Below are 25,140 nucleotides of genomic sequence, written 5' to 3'. Positions count from 1 at the left end.
GATTTTCTTTCTTTAATGTACATCTGTTGAGTTGTTATCCAGTTTACCCCTTGTAACTGGTTCTCCCCTGAGGAATGGGTGCAACCCAAAGGAGTGTTCTCCCAGCCGCCGTATTTGTGGAATGTGGCCCTGCTTTTATGGGCTTAGCTGATTGGTCCAAGAGGGGCATCTAACCCAGGTTAGGCTGAAGGCTGTTTCTTGGAAATTTGAAATTAAAACTGAGGGACTAGCAGAGTAGATTGCAATATATACACTTATAAGATGTTCATGGCTATATATTCTATCATGTAAACTACAAAAAAAGAGAAAACAAGTTCCAGAGAGAAAATATAGAATGAAGCAGATGCATAGATGAGCTGAAAGGGAAGATGAATTTTGAGAATTGTACCTTCGTTCAAATTCTTTCCTGAGGTGGCTGTGTTCTCGCCCTTGGGTTCCATGGAGCATTGCTGTATACTATAGTACTATTGTGTTTGTGTGTTAAATTAGCTAGTAGGTTTTTCTGTCACTTGAATCCAAGTGTCCTAATTTACACACTTTTCCAGAACTGATCAAAATGATCTCTAACCTGCTGAAAGCCTCCTCCTTTTCCCTTAGTCATGAAAAATTGTCTGTATTGTCTCCATATCCATCTTGAATGAATGGGTCAGAAGGAACTTTCTGACTTAAGGGAGAGGTTGGATGAACACAGGCCCTGGCTCCATCACTTACTATTTGAATGATCTTGGGAAACCTTTCCGAGCCTCAGTTTTATCATGTGTAAAATGGATCAAAAGCTTCATTTGTAAAATGGGGCAAATACCTGTTTCATGAGTAGAGCTGTTCAGAACACTTTACATGTATTATCTCATTTAATAGTCACACTAACCCTATGCATATAAGTCTTCAATAAATGTTTGTAATTATTAGTAGTCTTACTTTTCAGATGAAGCAAGTTAAAAATTTTTCAAGCTCACCATCTGGTAATCAGAGCAAACCCTGTTCACTACTTTCTATAGTGCTCGTCTCACACTAAAAAAACTGAACATTCATATACCCATAATCAACACAGCCATATATCCATCTATTCCAGCTTGCCCACCCTCTGCCTACCATTATTATCATGATCCAGGGACTTGCCTCTCTCCTTCCAGGCATCCCTCAGAGAGAAGGGGTGGGGTAGTCAAAAGAAGTTGACTTCCAAGAGAAAGCAGTTGTAGTCCTAGTTTGCAGTGCCTGGAGCTTCAGACACTGTAAAACTGAAGCTCTTTCTAAAAGGCCAATCTGATGGGGCCACTCCCCTATTAAGTCCCTTTATAGACTATGGACTTCAAGATAAATTCCTTGATCACAGTCCCTCCACACTCACTTCTTTGCTACATCTTGAATTTTTTCCATCTCTCCACTCTATGTGTGCCTTCACTTCTGGGCCTTTTTTGATTGTTTTTTTCTCTCAACTCTACCCCATTCCTATTATTTTCCCTTGCCTGCCTCTTATATCTTAATCAGGACTTACTGTAGAAATCACCTTCAACAAAAATCTTCCAGATGCCCCCATGGCTTGGATAAGAGCCTCTGTCCCCTCTCGTGCCTGTACTTAGGCCATCAGAGCACTTCGTTTTATCGGATTACCTGTTTGCTTCTCTGATTTCCCTCTCTGGACCTTAAGCTACCTGGACTGTAAGCCACTAGTAGTAATCCAATCGTCCTCTCCTCGAGGAAGGGTAGAAGGAATCTCAGTCTCTCCTCTAAAAGTTCTGGAGTAGCTGCCACATAGAGCCTCATAATATATTGTTGGGATCCCAACTCAAATTATTAGACAACGATAGAGGTCAGAAACCCATGGTGAATTAAGCTTCTGCTTTTTAGGGAACCACAAAGATATTAGCTATGCCAGAAAAAAAAAAGAAAGAAAAGAGAAAAATAAACCCCTACAAACCCCAGGAACCTTGCCTTTCCACCGTCTCCCACCTCAGGTATGCACATACTTAGTAAAGAATGCATTGTGAAGCACCTATACTCTCATATGTGCCAAGGGCTAATAGGTGAGAGGACACAGTGATTAGTAAAACAGCATGAACTGTGGCTTCAGAGCTTAGAGTTTAGTGGGAGAAACAGACAATCAACCAAACACATAGATGTGTAATGAAAACCTTAATAGGTTCTCCAAGGAAAAGTCTAAAGTGCTATAAAAGCTCATAACATGGAAATCTAGATGAAAAGGTAGAGGGCAAATGTAGGACCACATCCCTGAGACAGTGAACTGTGAGGTAAGATGAAAGACTATCTAGGAATTAACTAGGCTGAGGCTGAGGAGAAGGGATAAGGGTGAGGAGCTTCCCCATCTGAGATGAGGTGGGAGGGAAGTCAGCTCTTGAAGGAGCTGAGAACAGTATAGCTGGAGCACTTCCAGAAGAGGGAAGAGTGCCTGGAGAGGTGGAAGCCCCCTGGATGCGTTGCAGGCCTGAGTTCCCCTTGTCTCCCCAAGAACACGCTCAGCTCCTCTCCGGACAAACCGTAAGGGAAAGCACTGTGGGTGGAGTTCCGTGGTCACCTCTGAGCAAACTGATAGGTGAAAATCAGTGCCGAAAAGCCTAGACTCTTTAGTAGAAATCTCAGGGTCCCAGGAACTTTGAGATAATATGTTAATTGGAAGAAAAACAAGCCTTGTCCTCCCTCTTGCCTTGCTCCCTGCCCACTTCTGGGCCAACCTCAGAGCTTTAAATCCTGTGGCTCAGCAGAGGTCTGTGGCATAAAGATGGCTTCTCTTCCCCTTGATCCTCTTTGGAGCTGGTGGGAATATGTGGGAAGGTGGTTTCTGCCCTTCTTCAAGGCCTCTCAGAGGGCTCTTAACTCCTGGTAGGCTCTCAGCCCTCCCAGTCTAACTGCTCCTACTTGTGGCTCTTTTCTGTTCTCACTGCTTCGCGTTGTGTGTATGTAAATATGTGTGAGGTTGTATGCACCGATTTTGAAAGTAGCCTTGCAGGGTTCTATGGACACCTCTAATGTCTACATTCCTACCTGATCTCTATCCTTGAGAAGCGTTTGGATTGTGGAATAGGAAGGTTAGGCTAGATCCTGATAGGGCGAGATGACTTTCTGAAAGGCATAGGGTCTTGGCATGTGGCCCAGGGACTTGGAACCGAGTGGAAAAAAAGACCAGAGGACTGTGCTTCTAAATGGAATGTTGGATGTAAGCCACATTTTGTCACTCTTCACTCACCCTTTCTCTTCAGTCATGTCAGGGCTCTACCCTTTGCAGTTCAGACATTGGTGCTAGTTTCCCCTTCTGTGCCAAAGAGCAGGGAAAAGAGGCCTGGAGAAGGGAAATGCTTGTGCTTGGGGAGGACGAACACCGTTAGCCTTCACTGAAGTCATTCTCTGTATCATGGTTCTGTCCCTCAATCTATTAGTCTCTGTACTTGGAGGGTAGGGACAGTGTCTTCTCTTTTGCGTCCCCAAGGTTCCAACATAGGTCAATAAATACTTGCTGAACAAATGAGTAACTAAACAAAGGAGCAATCAGGTTGCCTGGATGGTGGTTCTTGGATCTGAGAAGATGGTGAAGGAAAGAGGGTGCAAAGTTTTGGCGCATTTGGAGAAGGTGGCTCCAGTGACAGGTGGAGAAAAGACAGGAAAAAGGACTGTGAGTAAAAATGAAACAAGGGTTACTGATTTTGAATAGAACCTATTCACCGTGGAGATAAAAAATCCAAGTGCTTTCGTTAATAGTTTTAAGAAATTAGTCAGGATCAAGTTAATGGTCCATTCATCCTGGTTATATTATAGATAGTGAATAGCCTAAGGTCTTTATTTTGTTCTATTCTGATATTTAAGCCCTCAGAGCCCCTGAGAGTTGATACTGGGAATTTAGAAAGGAAACTTTCCGTTGGAGAATTTCCAAGTTGTCCTCTTAGAGAGCCCACTGTCAAGCTAGGCTCCAGATGTGTGGGACTAACGCCTCCAGAAGTGCTCCTTGCAAACAGAGTAGGAGCTTTAAATCCTGGTCCCATTCCTTTAGTTTCCTGTATTTTCTCAGGCCAGGAGAGAAGAGGCAAACAAATGTGTATTTGGAAAATACTAAGTAACTGTGCTATGCCAGTCAAGACTGCCTCGTCCTGCCAGGCCTCTGTGGTGGAGTTGAGGACACTGCTTACCGTCTCAGCAGTGGCTCTGAAGTCCTTCCCATTTGATACTACACAGCATTGGTCTACAGTCTGTTCATCTATAAAATAAGAAAGTGTTTTTCTTGTTTAGTTATTGTTATGGGTTGAATTGTGTCCCCCAAAATGATATGTTGGAGTCCTAATCTCCAGTACCTCAGAATGAGACCTTATTTGGAAATGGGGTCCTTATGAAAGGGGGACATTTGGACACAGAATCATACATGCACAGAGGGAAGGTAACATGAAGAGATGCAGAGAGAAGATGGCTATCATCAAACCTAGGAATATCTGAGGCCGCCAGGAGCTAGGAGAGGGGCAGGCCCGGGACAGACCCTCCCCTAGCACCTTCAGAGGGAGATGGCCCTGCTGACACTGGGATATTAGACTTCTGGCCTCTGGAACTGTGAGGTAATTAATACATTTCTGTTTTTTCTAAGCCACCCAGTTTGTGGCACTGTGTTATAGCAGCCCTCGGAAACAAATAATAGTTATTTTAAAAATTAGACTTTATAAGTCTTCAAAAAAAAGTCCCTCCAGGTAATGATTAGTTCTTTTCAAGTTCAGAATTGCAGAGGGCAGTAATCCCTGTAGACCAAGCTGTACTGGGTGCTTCTCACAGAGATGAAAAAGGACAAAAGTAGTTTTGGATAGGAGCTCTCCATGTTAATGGAAGCCTTATGATTTTCTGCTTTGGAAGAGCTTGAGTGGCCAATCTACAAGACGTGAACATAAACATCGCCAAACAGTACTTAGCAGTACTGTGTGTTTTAAAAAGTGTATGTCTATACATAGAAAAAAAAGATTACAAGGATAGATGCTGCGATATTTAGCAGAGGTTATCTCTATGTGGTAGAATTAATGTGATTTTTTTATTTGCTTATTTATTTTCCAAGCTAATATGTATTATTAATCGCCATATTGTAAAATATAGTGACTATAAAACAAAACCTGTATAGTTTTTGTTTCTGACTCTCCTGGATAGGCTGTACTTCTGGGTCCAAAGGACCTGCCAAAAGATTTTCAACTGTGGCAATCTAGTTTTTCAGGAGAAGAGTGGTCCTCCAGATCCCAATTTAAACCTGTATCACGTTTTCCTCTTTGCTGTTTTCCAGTCCGTGTTGTTTCCCATTACAGTCTGCTGTAAGGTACAACAGGGAAATTGGCTATAGTTAGTACATCATGGTCAACAGCCTCTTGAATTTTGATTGAAAGTGGCTGGTCTAGAAGCTTATAATTGGGTGTATGTGGGACTACTAAAAATAAGTGCCAACTCCACTAGTGATATTGAGTAACAAGTGGGTTGAGTATGAGCTGCTGTTTGTTGAAGGTCAGAGTGCCCATTCCTTTACTGGGACACCACTGGAAATGCGTTTATGCAGGATAACTCTCTCTAGAAAATCATTGCCAGGAACTGGGAAATGAAACTTTGGGAGAATTGCTTTTAGCAGGAGCCTAAGGGCATTCATGAGGGCACCTGGTGGTATGAGGCTTATTGGAGGGCTATATAAATAAGAAGATTAGGGCTTTTTGGGTAAATAGATTGCCATTTGGCACACTAATGTACATACGTCTGGATGATGGTCAAGGCCAGTGAGCAGAGCGGGGTCTTGGCTTTTTTTTTTCATAATCGCAGATAAACTTAAGATGGTAGCTCCCCCCCACACCCCCCCCCCACACACACACTAATTCATCAGGAGAGATGGGGGACAGTGCAGTTCTTTGGGAGGATAATTTACCCTGCTGGATGTGCCCTCTTTGATCTTAATATGAATATTTAAATGTCAGTCTTCTGCTCATTATTGCTTATTGTCTCCAGAGTTGTTCAACTTGTTCTCCTTGTGTCCTCATAAGCAGAAGCAATTATTGAACATAGCAATTTGACTAGATCCCTTCAATCTTAAGACAAAAAAACCCACAAAACTAAAAACAAATATTGGAACGTTACTAAAAGGTTGGTTTTTCACAATGCTATGGGTGTTGCAGGTCTGAAACTCTTCAAGGCTTGAGCAGATGAGCAAATGATGATTCTCACTGTTGGAGAAGGGAGATACAAATATGGAAAAGGAAGAATCCTGTGGTATAGGGTTGGAATTGCAGATGTCAGTGTGAACTCATTGTTTTTAATCAGTATATACATGCCTTTTCAGCAGTTGGAGGGGTAATGCTACTGTTGTTTTGATGCGGCTCTGCTAAAAGGCTGGGGTTTGAGGTCTGCCCAGCTCCCTTGTCCTGGACAGAAAGGGAAGCATAGTTACAGGAATCTTATTATTTAATCTCAATTTGGTCATTGGTAACTTAAGAGGCAAGGGGGAAATCACAAAGGTAGCAAGAGGAACATGTAGCTATATCAGGGGTCGGCAAACTTTTGAGACGGAAGAGCCACCAGGGGTCAGCAAACTGCGGCTCGCGAGCTGCAGGCTCTGAAGTAAAATTGAAAATGAAAATAAAACTACCATAGTTTCACTTACAAAAATTTTAAAGAATATTATTCACATAATGGTGATTATATAAAAATATATTTATGGCTCTCGAATAATTTTTAAATTGTCGTGAGGGACAGGATTGGCTCTTCCAGGGGTCGGCAAACTTTTGAGACAGAACGTACCCAAAGAGCTGCATGTGGCTCGTGAGCCGCAGTTTGCCGACCCCTGATCTATATTGTGGATTAACTCCTTTCTTCTTAAAAGGCCAGGCCATGCAAATGCGTGTGGGATCTCTAATACAGATGGACCTAGCGGGGTAACCTGAGACCATTTTCTTATTTATATGTTTTACATTGGACTACTGTGTGATTAAATTTCTTTAATATCCAGAATAAAGCTCGTATGATACAGAAAAGCAGCCCAGCCTCCACATCCTTTGCTGTGATCCCAGTATTTACAGTAGACGCCTGGATATTCAAATCCAGAGATTAGATACAGATTTCACAATTACAAAGAGCGGAACATCGTTATTACCCTCAAAGGACAGTCACCAAACGAGCAAAGCAGAGACCAGGAATATTGAAAAAAGGCTTGAACCAAAAATTGTACTGAAAACAGATCCCTCGACGAGCCATCAAATCACAGCCAAGGAGAAACACAATGTTAGCGACAGTGCAGCATTTACTATTGTAGGTAGCTAGTCAAGGCTGTATGTAGTTTACCGTGGACAGAGCTTAGGAGACTGGGGGCAGCAAATATTTGAGATCTGCAGTCAGCCCATGCCCCACCCACCTGTTGTGTCCCTGTAGTTTATAGTTGGATGTGTTTGTTCTGACAACTCTACCGGAGGCCCTGTGCCAGTTTCCCCTAGTAGTTTGGGCATTTTTTTTTTTTTCGTCTATGTCAAAGGGCATAGGTAGTGTGCCAAACTAGCAGCCTCCCAAAGCCAACGATAAAGAAGGAAGGAAGCAAAGGCCTCTCAACTAATTTCACAGATGATGAACAAAAAGGCTCAGTCCTAGGCAACTGTGGGGAGCAAAAAGTGTACCTCCAACCCCCAGCTTCTCCACCTGTTCTGCATTCTTTGTTTGAATTAGCTTGTTTCTCTCTGTGAACAATGAATGCCCAGTGTGGGCTCAAAGTGCTATCTATTTTTCTTTCTTTCTTTTTTTTTTTTCAAAGTGCTGTTCTCTTGGGGGGATTTTAATTTTTCTCAGGAATCAAAGCCTTAAACTAAGAGAACCGACTGTTTATGTGGAGTTGGTGGAGCAGGTTTGCTCATGGAGTCACACCCTGTTGGCATCTCGTTGGCCTGGGAGTCTTTCCTGGAGGACTGAGCCAGTTAATGACTAATCTCTACCAAATTCTTGGCAGGTGTCAACTTGCCCTTCACAAAGGCTCAGCAGCTATATCGCTTCCAAGATGTGTCACCCCAACACCGAGTCCCTGTAGGGCTGGCAGAGTGTCTTGGGTTTCTACTGAAAGCCCTGAAGCCTTCTTGGGACTTTGTGGATGAGGCTGAGTGGCTTTTCAGTGGTAGGTTGAAGGTCTCTGATACTCGAGTACATACTCAATTCCCAGGACAACTAAACTAGCTGTCTTTACGTCCTCTTAGTGAATGAGGCTGAAACAGAACTGGCCTGTATTAAGTGAAATGAAGTCTGGAGATTTTTAAGCACAACTGCGGATGGAATCAACATGTTGAATAAAGAGTTTCTGTCTGGCAGGAGTGCTTCATCTTTAAACCCCCCTTGGGTGTTCCACTGCTGCTTTCCTTGTGGATCTTTTAAGTGTATGCGCTATTGTGTAGTTTCAATTTCTTGCATATTGGTTTAATTTTCAGGATTATCCAAGACACATCTTAGATTCAGTTTGTTTATATACACAGAGATTTCAATTAAATTTGATTTTTAATAATCCTGATACTCTAATATAGGTAATATTGGTGACTTATTTTTATACATTATTGTGACCTTACATTCTGTTTTTAAAGATTTTTTTGTTTTTAACGCCCATAGCCAGCTTCACTGGACCTCGATTGTACTTTTTTGGACTCATTTTTGACCATGACTGTGGATAGGAATGAATTAGTAAGTCACTTCTGAGCCATGATTGCAGGATCTATATAAAAAAAAAAAGAAAACCTTTCTCCTGCTCTTCCCTTCACTTTTGGCTGGAGGCTACACAGCAACCTGCTTGGGGCTGGGTGTGAATTGGGGTCTGCTGAAGGGCCCTGGAAGAAGTTCAAAAGCATGAAATGAAACCAGATTTGTTTTCCGTATTTTGCCTCAGGTTTGCCTTGCGAAGGGATTAGAAGGTAAGATCTCTGAAAACAATTTCAGAGAACCATGATGAAATAGCCTGGAGATCTTGACCCAGTGGAAGGCCTTTTACAGCTAGTCTTTTTAAGAACAGAGCATGAATAAATGGGTGCAAATGGACACCAAATTGAACACACAATATTTGTTTAGATAAAAGGAAAAAATTCCCACTGGTAAAAACTAAAATAACTGACTGCAGAGACTTGATCATCTTTATTAGCAGAACAGAAGTCCCTCTCTAGGCCTGGGCGTGATCAGGTCTCAGTGTCTTTCCAGACCTTTCAGCGAGGAAGGATGGTTCTGGGGGGACCAGCATGGTTCCAGTGGGTACCAGGAATGGGCACTGGTTGTGAAAGGGAAGAGCAAGAGCTTTGTTTAGATGTAGGGACAGGAAAACATACCGCAGTACAGAACACACAATAGCTGTGTAATAAATACTTTGTAAATAAATACTGATCAGTTTATAAAGGCAGTCTTAGAAGCCAGTTGACTATCACTCCTGTTACCAGGTGACACTGACTTACATTCTTCTGGTTCTCACTGGTATGAGGCAACGTCATAGACATATGTATGGCACAAAACTCTGACAGGTTTCTACAGGGGAAGGTTTTCAGCTGGTGCCTGCTGTTCCCCACAGAAGGTTAGACAAAAGCTCCCTCAGTCATTGTTCATTCTGATCTAGCGTGCCTCCTCTTGTGAAGGGCCACGAGTCTGTCTCTTTACTTCAGTGGCACACTCCAGTGGCATTGGGTGACCTTAGTCATAGACAAGTATCATCCAATATGGCAGCAGTTATGGCTGCTGTGACTCCTTCCCTTTGGCCACAGACCTGGAGCCTTTACGAAGCCCTCAGGCACTCAAAATAACAGATATCTGTTTTGAAAATAAACAATCCAGAATTAATTTGCCCATGCTCAGAGGAAGTTTCTTTCTAGGGGAGTCATTAACTTTTCAGGGGAGCTTGCTGTTCCCCTGCCAGTACAACTTCTCTTCCACTTTTTTCTTTTTCCATCGGCAGAGAAGCAGCATCTTAAAGGTCTTCCTGAAGGTTCTGTTGCAGAGTGCATAGCAAATGGGGTTGACAGTGCTATTGACATAGCACAACCAGTAGCCTAAGTGCCACAGGGTGACTGGGACACACTTGTCGCAGAAGGTAGAAACGAGGACCATGATGTTATAAGGGGTCCATGTGATAATGAAGGCCAGGAGAATGGCACTCAAGGTCTGGGCTGCTTTCCTCTCTTTAATAAGAACCATTCTCTTTCGTTTGGTCATTTGATGGCTGAGGTTGGGATCGAGGCCTTTCGTTGAAGGGTCCTTAGACACTGGGGAGGAGCAGGGCATGATTTTCACCTTGCGACAGCCGTTGTTGGTCTCCTGGGTCCCATCAGCTTTTACCACCAATCGGAACTTATAGGCCACACATTTCTGTCTCTTGGGTCTATGAGCAGCAGCTGGAGACAGGAAGTATTTTGGGGTATTGTAGTCATTTTTTTCAGTTTGGCCTTTCACAAAAGTTTCCTTGGTCTCTTCAGCACTGAGTTCTTCCTTTGGGCTTTCCTGGGCCTGAGCCTTGTAGACCACTTGGAAGACAGGGTCAGTGGTGGGCTTGTCCTCGTCCTCTGAGGACGGGTAGCTGCTGCAGGTAGTGAGCTGCTCAGCTTTGTCCCACTCGGTGCTTGGGCCAGTGGCTTGGGATGGCTTCCCAGTGGTGGAGGTGCTCCTGCGGGAGGATGACCAGGAAGCTTGGTTTCTTTCCCTGTGGGCCAGTGTGGGCCGAGGGCAGCTAAAGCAGGACCTGAGCAGAGCCTTGTGAGCTGGCTTTCTCTTCTCAGTTTCAGCCACAGAGTCAGAGCCCTGGAGGTCAGCAAGGTCCTTGGTGCGCTTCTCTGTTTCCCGGTAGATTCGGCAGTAGAGAATCGTCATGACAGAAACAGGAATGTAGAAGGCGGCAATGGCAGTGCCAAAAGTGATGGTGGGCTCAGAGAGGAACTGGATATGGCACTCATCTGGTGGTACCGTACGCTCCCCAACCAAATACTGCCAGCAGAGGATCGCGGGGGCCCAGAGGATGAAGGAGATCAGCCAGGCCAAGCCAATCATGATGCCGGCCCTCTTTGGGGTCCGCTTGGCCCGATACGTAAGGGGTCTTGTGATAGAAAAGTAACGGTCAAAACTGATCACCAGAAGGTTCATGACCGAAGCATTGCTGGCTACATAGTCCAGTGCCAGCCAAAGGTCACAAGCCAGACTGCCCAGAGCCCAGCGCCCCATGAGGATGTAGGTAGTGTAGAGGTTCATGGAGAAGACCCCAATGATGAGGTCTGCACAGGCTAAGCTGAGCAGGTAGTAGTTATTAACTGTCTTCAGCTGGCTGTTGATTTTGAAGGAGAGCATGACTAACACGTTGCCCACAATGGTGATCAGGCTTACCACGGCGGTCACAGCGGCGATGGTGATGACTTCCCACAGTCCATGGCGTTCCAGAGGCTGGTGATTTACGGGGGTGCCATTGACAATGGTTGCATTGTGGTAAGAGTCTCCTTCCATCCTGGTGCAAGAATTTACATTAGGAGTGAGTCAGGTTCTAGTCTGTTCTCTTTTCTATCTCACCTCTTCTCAGGTAGTATCTGGAAGAGAGGAAAATACATTAGCTTCACTTGTCAGCATGAATTTCTTTTCCACCTATTGTTTATTAATTTCTAACAAAATATTAAATGTGGTCCCACACATATTCAGCGCAAGATGCTGAAATCTCTAAAGTTTCGATAACATTTTAATATCCCTTTGCTTTTTATGATTACTTATGCCTGAGAGTCTTTCTTGTACACGAGGCTGCTGCCCTCTTGTGGTTCGCACAGGCAATTTTAAAAAATGGCTGGGAAGGTGATGAGGGCGAAGGACAAGGAAAGAAAAGGATTGGATTGTTGGGGAGTAGTAATAAGGGGAAAGCAGATGTGATTAAGTTACCTTAGACTGCAGTGGCCTTAAGGACAGATACTTTTTAAGCTGGTGATAAGTACCTAGTCTGTCATGCACTGGGGAAAAAGACAAGTTATATCAACTCTAAAGTCCAATTATTAAACATTATTGAGACACTGTTGTGAGCCAAGACTGTATTATGACACTTCTCTCTGACAATGCACAAATTCCCAGTGGGTACCTGGTTTTCATTTAGAGGGCTTGAAATTTGCCTCAGCTGCTGAAGATGATGACCTTCCCTTCATTCTTGGGCTATTTGCAGTGTCATAGAAATGTTTTAAATTACCTTTTTGTCTGATTATAAAGTAATATGCTTCTTGTAAAAGTTCAAGCAATGTCAAACATTGGAAAACAAAAGTCTCTAATTCTTTCTTGCATAGGTACTCAGTGCTAACAGTTTAGTGTGTATTTTGACAGCTTTTCCCTATGCATACACTAACCAACATTTAAATACAGTTATTTTTAAATGGGTGGATTTTTAGTGTTTACACTGAATTTTTTTACTTAAAAAATTGTCATAGACTTTTTTTGTATCAGTGCATCTTTGGATCAAAGCTATTTTTTTTTTGCATTTTAATGATTGCACATTATTCCACTTAATGGATGTATTATAATTTATTTAATCAATCCCCTACTGAAAAATTCCAACTTTTAAAAATAAACGGACAATTTTCTTTTCAGATTAAAAATTCGTGTACATGATTTAAAAAAGTGTCAATGGATACAAAAGGGCAAATGGTAAAAGATAGATTTATGTCCCACCTCTGACCTCCAAGCTCCCAACCCCCTTTTTCTAGAGGTAGCCACTTGTTACCATTTATCTGTCTTTCCAGAGGGCTAACATGTAAATACAATATTTATTTGATGGTATGTGAAAAATATTATGTTAATTACAAAATTCCAGGCACCACGACATGGTGATAGATAGTGAAGGAAGAAGAGTCTGATGACCCTCAGAGTGTGCTATGTGGCAGTTCCTGCTCTGTCTGCTGGCCAGACCTGGCACTTCTTTGATGACATTAATTGATCTAAAGATGACAAATTTGTGAAGGGCTATAGATTTTCTTTGTTTTATATTTTCAGCTGTATTTTAAGAGTTTTTAAAATCTGAAACTCAATATGGAATTGATGATGTTGTCTTGTGACAGAATCCAGATTCTCCCGCCTTCCTCATTTTGCACCCTTGTCTTTCACATCCCAGCTAGTGCAGTCTGATTTACCCACGAAATATCTCTCTGAATGGTCCCTTCACAGTCCTGCTGCTGCCACCCTGGTCCAGTCTCCTGTCACCTTATACCAATAACTCTTGGGTGTTATCAACACCCAAAAGCTGGCAAAGTAAATCCCAAGGATGCCAGGTCACTAGACAGGGACTCCCCAGCACCTGAAAAGACCAAAGTTACTCTGTACCCTACAATTATCTGGGCAAGTGCTATCACAGACTCAGACCTACAGAAGGGGCCTCCAGAATTTTCTTCTTTTTCTTTCTTTCCTTCCTTTCTTCCTCCAATGAATATTTACTGACTGTATATTAAGTGACAGACTGTAGTGCTGAGGATACTATGGACCCAGACACTAGGGGGGAGATAGATAAATACTCCATGCCCAAGGGGCACATGTGAAGGACTCTAACCTAGTCCAGTGAGGGTGAGGGAAGCAAGTGCTGAGGAAAACATTTCTAAGCCAAGACTTGAAGCAGGAATGGGCTTTAACTAGACAAAGGGTTGGGATGGGGTGAGGAGATGTTTCAGCCCCAGAGGGGAAGAGCTTGTTTGTAAGACCAGAGGCAAAAAGGAGGCTTCAGAAGTGAGAGATGAGACTGGAGAGGGTAGGGTTGGGGTGCAGAAGGGACGGGAGTAGACTTGAGAGAAAGCCGCTTTCTGGGAGAACAGTGTCAGCTGTTTCCAGACTCCCCATCTGCTCTGAAGGTGGCCCCAGCATCCAGGGTGTTGGGAGCATTAGTCTGGAGACATACTAAAATGAACTGACTGCTTGCTGAGTTTTTCTGTTCAAGTCTTCCAAAAAGAAATAAATGGTGTTTTGGAAGGATTTAATTTTCCATTTAATTTCATTGGAAGGTAGTGATCAATTTATGAATGGTTCTGGGAATTTGGGTGTGTGTATTCTCCTGTGAATACATGTGTATAAACTGGCTGCTCATCCTCTCTGACCTAATTCCGTATTTGCAAAAATAAGGAAATTGGACTATGGGACCTAAGATACCTACATTTCTGATTTTGTACTTTATATAATGTGATGGTTTATTTTAAGTGTCAACTCCTTGGCCAAATCCGTCTAGATGTTGGTATGAAGGTATTTTTTAGACGTGAATAACATTTAAATCAGTAGACTTCTAGTAAAGCAGATTACCCTCCATAATGTGGATGAGCCTCATCCAATCAATTGAAGGTCATCAGGCAAACAGCTGAGGTCCCCCAAGAGGAAGGAATTGTGCCTCCAGATTCAAGATTATGACTCCTCCTGGAATTTCTAGCCTGCTAGCCTGTCCTGCACATTTCAGATTTGCTAGCCCCCCCAATTGTATGAAAACCAATTCCTTAAAAATTTCTTTCACTGTTTCTCTGTGTCTCTTTCCCTCTAGTAAATGGAATAAACACTTTGATAAATGGAAAAGAAGATGACTTATAGTGGCAACATCATCTCATAATCATACAACTGAATCTGGCATTGGGCCGCTTCAGTCTCAAAACCTAGTTCCGTTACTTACTGTTTGACTTTAGGCATATTACTTAACCTGTCTAGATTTCAGACTTTTAAACTTTAAAGTGAGGCTAATAAGAGTCCTTACCTCATAGGATTGTTTTAAGGAGTACTTGAGATAATCCACATTAAGTGTTTCTCACAATGCCTGACACAGGGAAAAATGTTCATTACAAAGTAGCAATCTGGCAGGAAGGACATCAAAATCACGCCTCCTGTGTGGGAGTGGGTCTGAGGCATGGTCTATTAAGGGACAAGGTGGGATAACATGACGAGGCAGTACTCTTGCTGTTCTGAGCTGACTGTTTGAGAATGCTTCATGGTGCTAACAATACTTTCCCTTCAATTTGTGTAGCTGCTGTTCTACCTCTAGGGGCAAACAGAGCAAATGGTTTCCAACCAGTAAAGCAGAACAACCTTGAAGAGAGCCAAGGCGAGCACAGCCTTTCACAAAATCTGCCCATTAGAATAGGACTACTTCAAGATGCTTACTGAAAAAAATGGCTCCATGGTCAAGTAAGTTGAGAAAAATGCCATGTATTATATTGGAAGCTCTCAGACATGCACAAGACGCCTTAGCCCAGTGAAGGCTGAGAGATCCTGCAGTCAAGAACACTGTTTAATTTGGTTTAACCCAGAGGTGGCTGAGCGTATCTAACCTTTTCCAGGAACATTTGTTAGTATCCTGTGGAATCCATGTATCACACGTGGGCAATGCAGTGTAGTAGGAAACACACTAAAGAGTATGGAGATCTGAGTACTCATTTTGGCTTAAATCTTGTGATTTGAGACAAATCTCTAGGCCTTAGTTTGCTAACATATAAAATTAAGAGATTGGAATTGATGATTTATCCTTTCAAATGCTTTTAGCCTTTTGCTATAGATTCACAATGGAAAACATCAGATACTGTATTACTTTTAGACCTCAACTTTCCTCTATTCTCAGCTAGGGAAATAGCTATTGGTTGGGGCCCTGAATGTGTAGTGAAAGCAGCGTTTGGCCAGTGAAAGCATTGTTGAGTTCTGCTTTCTCATCTGTTCAGTGGTTTCCCAGTGTCTGCTCTATCTACCTGACAGAGTTGTTTTGAGGACCCCAAATGAGATAATGTACGGAAACCACCAGGTCCTATTCCAACGTCAGTTTTGGTTGTAATTATTATAAAATGAAGCGTTAGTCGAGGTACTTGGATCACATCACAGGCCGCTCATTAGAATCATCAGGAGCTTTAGAAAAGTACTAATGTCCAGGCCCCAGCCCAGACCTGTGAACTCTGAATCTGTGTGGAAGGGCTTGCACATCACGTGGTTTTGGAATTCCTCAGGTGATTCTCATGCGCAGCCAGGCTATTCACAGTGGTTGATAGAGGGGCAGTATTGGCATTACCTGGGAGCACGCTAGACTGGAATTAGGGCTTCTGAAAATGTAACATGCTAACAAATTACATGGAAGATCTTGTTATTACATTGCAGGAGGTTGGGGCTTGCAATTCCACAGTTCTCAAAAGCTCCCAGGTGCTCTCTGCTGCTAATCCATGAGGCATACTTGAAACAACAGGGCTGGGGATAATTTCTGAACTTCCTAGAAAAGAGGAACCATAGCTTTCAAAGGTGCTGTTGAAATTGGAGTTTTCCAACTGAAATGTGCAGCAGTAACACTGGATCCCCGCTGCCTTCCAAAGACATTTGAGTTTATTGTATTTCTACTGTATGGAATTATTATAATACAGATTTCCTTTCCAGGTTTGCTCCACTCTATTTGCATTTTTTTTCCTGCCTCGTTTTTGAGAGAATACTTTCCCCTGATTTCTGAGCTGCTGGAAATGGACATCTCTTTCTACAGAAAAGGCATTTGGGACATGACTTAGATTCCACAGCTGAAGGATTGATTTCTTTTTGTGGGTGATAGTTGAGGGTGCAAACCGAGTTTCAGCAGTGTTGATCAGGCATGATAGCCTTCCACAAAAAGCTTTTTGAATCATTAAAAAGTTTTTGAGAAAAGGACTGTGTTTATGGAAGGGTAACTGATTGGTTTTTTGGGGGGTTGTAGAGGCAAATTAAATATAAGTGGTTATCTGGGGGTTGAGAATCCTTCTGCATTCTTATTTGTTACTCAAACTTTAAAAGTTCCCATTTGCCACCACACTGTTGAGACTATGTTTACTTCTCCCGTATCAGCATGAGCAGAGAGCACATATTCACCCCAGGTTTTTTTCCTGCCATTGAACAGAAGACAGAGAGTCCCAGAATAATAGAGGTCTCCCTGCTCTCAACCTTGGCAGATTGCTTCTTGCTTCTGAGTTGTCAATAAATTACAAATGAAGCAACACAACATACAAGGTCTGACTATTAAGTTCACGAACTCTTCCTAGAAAAAGTGCTACATATCTCATTGCTGAATATTACTACGGTCACCTTTGAAGTACTCTTCTTGGGAAGCTATGCACCGACACCAGCGCCTAGTCTACCCTTCAAAGCAATTTTGGAACTCTTTTTCTGAAATGGCCTCAGAGCTGTTGTTGTATTACCCTTGATGTCCTGAATGTCATCAAAATGCCTTCCTTTCAATATTTTCTTTATCTTTGGGTAAAGAAAGAAGTCATTGGGGGCCAGATCAGGTGAGTAGGGAGGGTGTTCCAATACAGTTATTTGATTACTGACTAAAAACTCCCTCACAGACAGTGCCATGTGAGCTGGTGCATTGTCGTGATGCAAGAGCCATGAATTGGTGAAAAGTTCAGGTCGTCTAACTTTCATGCAGCCTTTTCAGCACTTCCAAATAGTAAACTTGTTAACTTTTTGTCCAGTGGTACAAATTCATAATGAATAATCCCTTTGATATCAAAAAAGGTTAGCAACATCGTTGAAAACAAGTTCCTGAACTTAATTGTCAGACCTCATATAAACCCGAAAAGGTAACGCTGTGTACCACATGAGTCCTCTTCCTTATGGCGTGGCCTCCATTACTTCAAAGGCTTTGCATAAGATGAGTTTAGGCCTCGCTTTTCTGAAATATCTTTTCTCTGAGAAGCTTTATGCTTTAACCTCCCTTTGCTAGCTTCACTGTTTCTATAGCAACCACAGAGGAAAACTTGAATAGCATCTACAACCCAATAATATTAGGACTCTAGCATAACCAGCCCATGCTGTTATGTAGAGTATTCATGAGATGCTCTTTCCCATCCTTCTTTTTCAGGGACAAATCAAGAGAAATTAGGCTGATTGTATACCTTAAACTTACACAATATTATGTGTTATTTCTCAAAAAAAAAAAAAAAAGAGAAAGGTTTAAACTCATGCGGTAACATCGGGTTAGATGTCAGGAAGAACTTCCAATGAAGAAATGTGTGAGTAAAGGAGGATCTGGACTTGTTTTTTCTGGTTTGTATTTTAAAGTAATGTCTGTCAAACTTTTTTTGACTGATAAGAGTTGAAATGTCTGACGATACATTGTGATTAAGAAATGACTTTTCAGTGTTGAAGCAATAATATCTGGAGCAGAACTTTAATGTGACATGTATTTAAAAACATGCCCTGTATTCACCACTGTGCTGTATGCTGTGGGGCATAGAAAAGAGTTATGCAGTTGTCCTTGAACTGAAGGACTTCATCTTTTACAGTTGTAAGAAGAAGGATATAATAATTAATTTGATGCCAACAGGTGGCAGGATGGCTCAGCTAAAAAAAAAAAAAAAAGAATTAAGTCGAGCCTTTACACTACGTTTATGTGACAGAGAAGTCTATCACTGAGGACATCCAATGTTTGTATTTTTATTGTAGGAGAGGAAAACAGGTGGGATTGCTTTACATGAAGGCATAAGCTGGAGCCACTCAGTGCAGGCCCTCTGTGTCACCTCAGGCGTGGAGCTGCCTGGGTTGGTCACCTTCTGTTGGGGTCAGTCTTGTTATCCCACAGTACTGGGAAAATACATGTACCATGACATGAAATAGACTGCAGAGTATTGCCACCAGTGGATGTACCCGTATGTGAGAATCTCGAAGTCCAGAGCCTCTTGACTACTGTCCAAGTCTTCCCAACAGACTTCATGGCACAGGTTATATATTCACATTGGAATTCCCAAGGATAGCATGTTGTTCAGGAAGCAACAAGAGGCTGTCAAGGGGCAGGGAGTGATGAACTGTATGAAATGAGGCTGATAAAACAAGAAAGATTAGGACTGAGACCTGACTGTTGGGTTTAGTTGCATGGAGACTACAGTGAACCTTGAGTCATTTCGGTGGACATGAAAGCCTTGTGGCGTGGATTAAAGAGAGAATGGGGGCATTGGCCACAGTGCTATAGATGACTTTTTTGAGGAGCTTTGCTATAAAAGGGAGTAGAGAAATGGGGCAGAAACTGGATTAGGATGTGGGGGTCAAGAATTTTCTTAAGGGCCGGTTGAGTGGCTGAGTTGGTTAAGAGCTCACTCAAGAGTGTGAGCTCTGGGCCGGCCAAGTGGCGCGTTGATTAAGAGTTGGCTTGGGAACGCGAGCTCTGAGCAGCACGACCCCGGTTCGGATCCCACATGAGGGCCAGTGACACTGCCCTCTACAGCTAAGATGATGAACAACAGCTCGACATGGAGCTGGGCTTCCGTGAGTCACCGGCGATGGCGTAGGCTGCAGTGAAGCTGCAGTGGGTTGCCATGGGCTACCGTGAGTGGCTGGCAGCTGGCGTGAGCGGCGGGCAGCCAGGGTGAGCTGTCAATAGCTGCCGTGAGCGGCCGTCCAGTGGCCGGTGACCGATCTGCCTCCCCGGGAAGAGCACAATGATAATACAAACATGGGCCAGTGAAGCGACGTCCTCCACAACTAGACTGAAGAACAAAAGAACAGCAACTTGTCTGTTCCTCTTCCCTGATTCCCCAGGGCTGTTTCCCTCCCCCAATTCCCCAATAAAATCTTAAAAAAAAAAGTGTGAACTCTTAGCAACAAGGTTGCCGGTTCGATTCCCAGCCCGAGCTGAGCTGCCGCACAGGTGGCAGGATGGCTCAGCTAAAAAAAAAAATTTTTTTTCTTAAAAAGAAAGGTGGAGATATAGCATGTTTGTGTGCTAATGTGAATGACCAATTAGAAGGTAAAAACTGACACATAGGTGAGAGTGGGGGCAGTTGCTGCCGAGGTGCCCTCAAGGAGGTGATCAGGGATAGGACCTACTGCAATAATAGAGGCACTGGCCTCACACCGAGCAGAGACCCTCTGTAGTAAAAGGACAGGAGGCAGCGTACATGGTACAGATGTAGGTAGGCAGCAAGTTGTGGTAATGGCATCAGTGGAAATTCTTTTCTGATTGCTTCCATTTCTCTGTGAAATCTGAAAGTGAGGATGGAAGCAGAGAGGAGAGGGGATAGAGTTGTGAATTCTGTCTTAGGAATTTGCTCTGTCATTTTTGGGAGTTCTCTGCCCCTGACCGCAGCTCTAGAGGCCAAAGACCATTGTGACCTGACAGGCCTTCCTCATCTTACCAGGTTCAAGGCTGGGGAGTCTGGTCTGATAAAAGAGCTCCAGCCAAAGTCCCTCCCCCAAAGCCCGTGAGTACCCTTCCACAGTGGATGCAGGCTGTTCAAAAACATGTAGTGGATAAAAAGATATCTTTTTGAGAAACTATATCAGTGTTTTCCAGTTTGCATTGTTCATATACTAGGTGTTAAAATCAACTAAGCTGTAGAAAACCTGCCTGCCTACGAAGAGAAGAATCAGGAAGATGCATTTGTTCCACAAAAATTATATTTGCAAGGGGACAGTGTTTTTTCTTTTTTTTAAGTCCTATCATAACAACTACTTTGATCAAACAGTGAGTTGATAAGATCTGTGTTCTTGGGCTAGGAATATGGGTTTTCTTGTGATGTCTGAAGGCTCATAAACTACCTTGGGACAGTGGTTCTCAACTGTGAGCATCAGAATCACATGATGGGGGTTTGTTAAACTGTTGAGTGCTGGGCCTCATCTCGAGTTTCTGAGTCTGGGGTGAGGCCTGAGAATTTGCCTTTCTAACAAGTTCCTAGGTGATGCTGTGTTGCTGGTCTACATTTTGAGAACTATAGCCTTAAGGAATTGGCTTCGGTTTTTTTTTTTGTTTTTTTTTAATTAGGTCATATATATAAATATATGCAAAAAGTGCAGTTTATTTTCTTAAATAGCTACCTATGTAATTCAGCACTTTGTTTTGATATCTCTTGAATACTAAGATAAATCTGAATATTTTATTCATGCAACGTTTAAAATTAGGATTATCAAGTAAAAGTGATACTAGAAAATCCTCCTTCCCTTTTGTTATTTATCAAATCAAAAGGTCTCTGGTTTCTTGCAATACAGGAGGTACTTGTGTGGCATTTTTGTCTTTGATTCCACTTCTTCCATGCAGGTCAGACTCACATGAGGAAAGCATACTCACATCTGGTTCAAAGAACTCCCGCTAGTGGTGTCCTCCAATTAGGAAGTGTTAGCAGGGGACCCCAAACTTCTCTGTATCCTAAACACTACTGATTGTATTGAAAAAACCTTGAGTTAATAGATGGGGGAGGGGAGAGTGACGTAGTCCCTGGACTTCTGATGGCGTCTGTGGCTTTGACTTACAGAAACAGATTGTGAAAGCAGACTGTCTGGGTATGAATCCCAGTTCTGTCACTTATATGCTTGAGCTAATTATTTATCTTCTTTGTGACCCAGTTTTCTTATCTCTAAGATAGGAATAATAATATTTACCTCAGAGGAATATTATAGTTAAATGAGTTAATGTCAGTAAAGTGCTTCTTAGAGTACTGCCAGGCACAAAGTAAATGTTAAATATTAGCTCTCTCTCCATAAACCAGTCTATCTGTAAAACATAATACCTTTCAATAGTGTTGAGTCTCAAATCAGCTGCTAAGTGAAAGTATCAAGCACAGTGAATGTACCCTAATGAAGGTGGCTTAATCTGAAAAACACTGATCTTTTTAACCTCATAATAAAGTGCTTCTTTTAAGTGTAAAGGTGAGTACAGTACAATATTTTGAGACACATTCACATTTTTATTACAGTATAATTGTTTTCTTTTGTTACTATCTTACTGTGCCTAATGTATAAATTAAACTTTATCGCAGGTATGTATGTATAGGAAAACCAGTACATATAGGGTTTGGTACTATCCCTGGTTTCAGGCATCCACTGGGGGTGTTGGAACATATCCCCTGTGGATTAGAGGGGATGACTGTAGTGGGTAGAGGCCAGGATGCTGTTAAACATCATTGTACAGGACAAACTGCCACCTTAAAAAAATGAGAATTCACAAGTGTGCCAAAGTTGAGAAAATCTGGTTTGTATTAATGTCTGGCATGAGATTAGTATGTGGATGTTCATCTTGGTGAGAGGCCACATCGGTGGTGTGCTGGTAAATATTTAATGACCTATCCCCCGCCCCCCCTCTGGCCCCCGGCCCCAACTAAGCCCTGATTTGCAAATATTTCCCAATTTCTGTGGTGTAAAAGTTCCCACCGTGGCCCATTTTCAAGCTACTTTTATGTCACTGACTATAGAATTAGGAAGAGATAACATACCAAACAATTAGCATTCCTGCCCACACAAGGGTTGGGAGGGCAGGTTGTCCACAGGGTTTATATCTGTCTGTATCTCCTGTTAGCTCCTTTATGGTGTGCAGAGGAAAGGATCAAATCATTGTTACTCTTCCCATCTTCCTGTTTAGTGTTTCTTTAGAGGTGGGATTACTGAATTTGAGTTTAGCATGGGGATGAATAACTTAATCCTGAATGCCATGGTTAGTCTTAAATTTCACAAGTAGAGACAAGGAAAAAAAAAAGGGGATGGGAGGAAAACAGGGCCTGGAAAAATAAAAAGGGAAAGGCTGGAGAAGAGTAGAGAGGGGAAAATGTTAGAAGTGTGAGAAGTGTCTACTGACAAAAATGTTAACTATTGAGACAAAGAAGCAATACAGAAAAATGCAGACTAGTGTTAAAAAATACTATTATCCTGCCAACCTCCCCCGACGCACCCTCTCCCCTAACCCTATATTCCTTCTCTTGACTAATGGCATCAGCTACCTGGTCAATCAAGCAACAAACCTGGGCTTAACCCCTAACTTCTCACCCTCTGACATCCCCACTTACAATTGGACACCATGTCCTATTCTCTCTCCCCTTTCCTATCTGTCCTGTTATCTGCCTCCTTGACTCGCCACTTAATTTGAGCCCTAATTATCTGTGGCCTGGACTAACTATTCCAGTGGTTTCCAAATGGCTCTGCCTAGAATTCTAATTCTCCATAGAATCATTTTTTGAGAATATAGTGGTTAAGAGCGACTCTGAAGCCAGACTGCCCTGGGTTCCAATGATTCCATTACTTACTAGCTGTGTAATTTTGGAAGTTAGTTGACACCTGTTTTGGATCATCTGTAAAAGAAGGATTACCCTAGTGCCACCCCATAAGGCTGCTGTGAAGTTTAACTCAAGTGCTATAGGGAAGGACTTAGAATGGCATTTGGTGCATAGTATGTGCTCTGTTTTACTGTGTTTGAGTGTCCAGTTTATAATCCTTTTTCAGTGGTTCCCTCTGCCTGGAAAATTCTCCCACTCTCAATTGTCAACCAGGCAAACTCCAGCTCAGCCATCAAGCCTTGGCTCAAGAATTTCACATGAAGACTTGGGCAATGACTCATTTAGGTATAGCTTCATTTTTCTTCCCCCTGGCCTTCATCTTGAACCTGTCACTGCACTCAGCACACTATGGCAATCATCTGTTTATAGGAGATTATGGTGTGAGCTATTTGAAAGCAGGGACAATGGCTTTTAAAAAATCTTTAGGGCCTAGCACTGTGCCTGACACAAGAGTAGACAACTGAAGCAATGAATAGTGTTAACTATATATGGGTATCAGAAAGGGCCAGAAAGGACTGTGAAAAAAAACACTTGTTTTGCTACACTGACATGTTAGTCCTTGTTTTGATTATTTTCATGTGGTTTTTATAATACAAAGTTAAAACTGGCTTCCATGTAGTGCCCTTCTTCCCCTTGGTTAAAAATACAGACTGGATCCACAAAATGGACTACTACTTAGTAATGGAAAAGAAATATGAAATCATAAAACATGGATGAGCCTCAAAAACTTTCTACTAAATAGGTGAGACACACTCTGATGTTCATTGCAGCTTTATTTACAGTGGCCAAGACTTGGAAACAACCAAAGTGTCCTTCGATAGATGATTGGATAAAGAAGATGTGGTATATATACACAATGGAATACTACTCTGCCATAAGAGAAGATGAAATACTGCCATTTGCGACAACATGGATAGATCTTGAGATTATTATGCTAAGCAAAATAAGTCAGAACAAATTGAGAACCATATGATTTCACTGATATGTGGGATATAAAACTGAAAGCACCAAAGGAACAAGACAAAGAAAAACCATAGGCACAGACAATAGTTTAATGGTTACTAGAGGATGGGGTGGGGGGAGGGCGTGGGGTGGTAGAAGAGGTGGTCATATTTATGATGCCGGAAGAACTGACTCTGGGTGGTGAACACATAATGAAATATATAGATGATGTATTATAGACTTGTACACTTGAAACCTATGTAGTTTTGTTGATCATTGTCACCCCAATAAATTTTAATTAAAAAAATGAGACATACACACACACCTGCTAGAATGCCAGTTCCAGCACTGCCCAGCTGCCTTACATAAGTGCTTAACCTCTCTAAGGCTGTTTCCTCATCTGCAAAGTAAGTATAACAGCAGTACCTACGTCATACTGCTGTTAAGAGAATTAAATACTCATGTGCTCAGTAAGTGTGAGCGAAAGCAGTCATTTCTACAAAAATTCCCAAGGACCTCAGAGCCCATTCTATCCATCTAATGGTTTTGCACTGTTCTCTCTACCACCAGTTGCTTGCAGCAGTCCACACCCACCTGTCCCCTGAGACCCACCCCACCTTTTCCTCCTTAAGCCCCAGGTCAGTATAAATTTACAAATTATATTCAACCTTGAAAATCAGATTAAACAGAAAAAAGAAAAATTAACTCGTTGGAAACTTCACCAGTTAACCACTGCTAACATTCAAGCATATAACTTTTTTGACTTTTTCTTATGCAAATACGCTATTTGCATCTTTTTTTTTTTTAACAAAAACGAGTTTCTATTATTACAAACGGTTGATACTTTATAACCTGTCCTACTTACCACGACCCCTCCCCCAGACCCACCCGTCGCCTTCTGCCGGCTCCCACCGGTTGGGCCTTTATCTGAACCGCAAGCCTTCCCGGAGGCCGGGTTTCCGCCCCACCTGCCAGGCCCCGCGGCCGCCCCGCCCCCGCCGCGGGCGCCTTCCATCCTCGGCCCCGCAGCCCGCGCTCGCTATCGCCGGGGGCCCGTCGCTCGCGGCTCCTCCGTGCGGCCCGTTTCCGGTGGGGCAAGGGCGTCTCCGCGGCGGCGCGGCGCCTGCTCGCTCGGCACCGCCGGCAGCGGCCCAATGCAGGCACAGCGGGGAGCTCGGGGCGGCCACGGACACCGGCCCGGCCGCGACCGGCCCGGCGGGGATCGCGACCGCGAGCGGGC

At 42.9% G+C, this 25,140-nt stretch overlaps 2 protein-coding genes across 3 annotated transcripts in view; one reads left to right on the top strand and one right to left on the bottom strand.

Moving 5' to 3' along the window:
* Positions 1-3,092: 3,092 nt before the first annotated feature.
* The window catches only part of AVEN (apoptosis and caspase activation inhibitor), a 177,179-nt gene continuing 155,131 nt past the window's right edge, over positions 3,093-25,140 (top strand). Inside the window, exon 1 of the mRNA XM_019627220.1 lies at positions 3,093-3,625. Coding sequence (XP_019482765.1) covers positions 3,515-3,625 — 111 coding nt within the window. The 5' untranslated portion in view covers positions 3,093-3,514. The remainder of the gene's footprint in view (positions 3,626-25,140) is intronic.
* CHRM5 (cholinergic receptor muscarinic 5) overlaps positions 6,746-25,140 on the bottom strand; it is an 81,011-nt gene continuing 62,616 nt past the window's right edge. The window contains exons 1-2 of one of the 2 annotated variants that reach the window (XM_019627218.1): positions 24,766-25,134; positions 6,746-11,519 (exon numbers count right to left, since the gene is read on the bottom strand). In XM_019627218.1, coding sequence (XP_019482763.1) covers positions 9,841-11,439 — 1,599 coding nt within the window. In that variant the 5' untranslated portion in view covers positions 11,440-11,519; positions 24,766-25,134 and the 3' untranslated portion in view covers positions 6,746-9,840. Of the gene's footprint in view, positions 11,520-24,765; positions 25,135-25,140 lie in introns of those variants that run through there. The other variant, XM_019627219.1, reaches the window with a different exon arrangement.

This window comes from Hipposideros armiger, unplaced genomic scaffold (genome assembly GCF_001890085.2).
Source record: "Hipposideros armiger isolate ML-2016 unplaced genomic scaffold, ASM189008v1 scaffold_724, whole genome shotgun sequence".
Lineage (NCBI taxonomy): Eukaryota > Metazoa > Chordata > Mammalia > Chiroptera > Hipposideridae > Hipposideros > Hipposideros armiger.
Note: the sequence above shows the minus strand (reverse complement) of the source record. Positions and strands in the feature narration are given on the sequence as shown.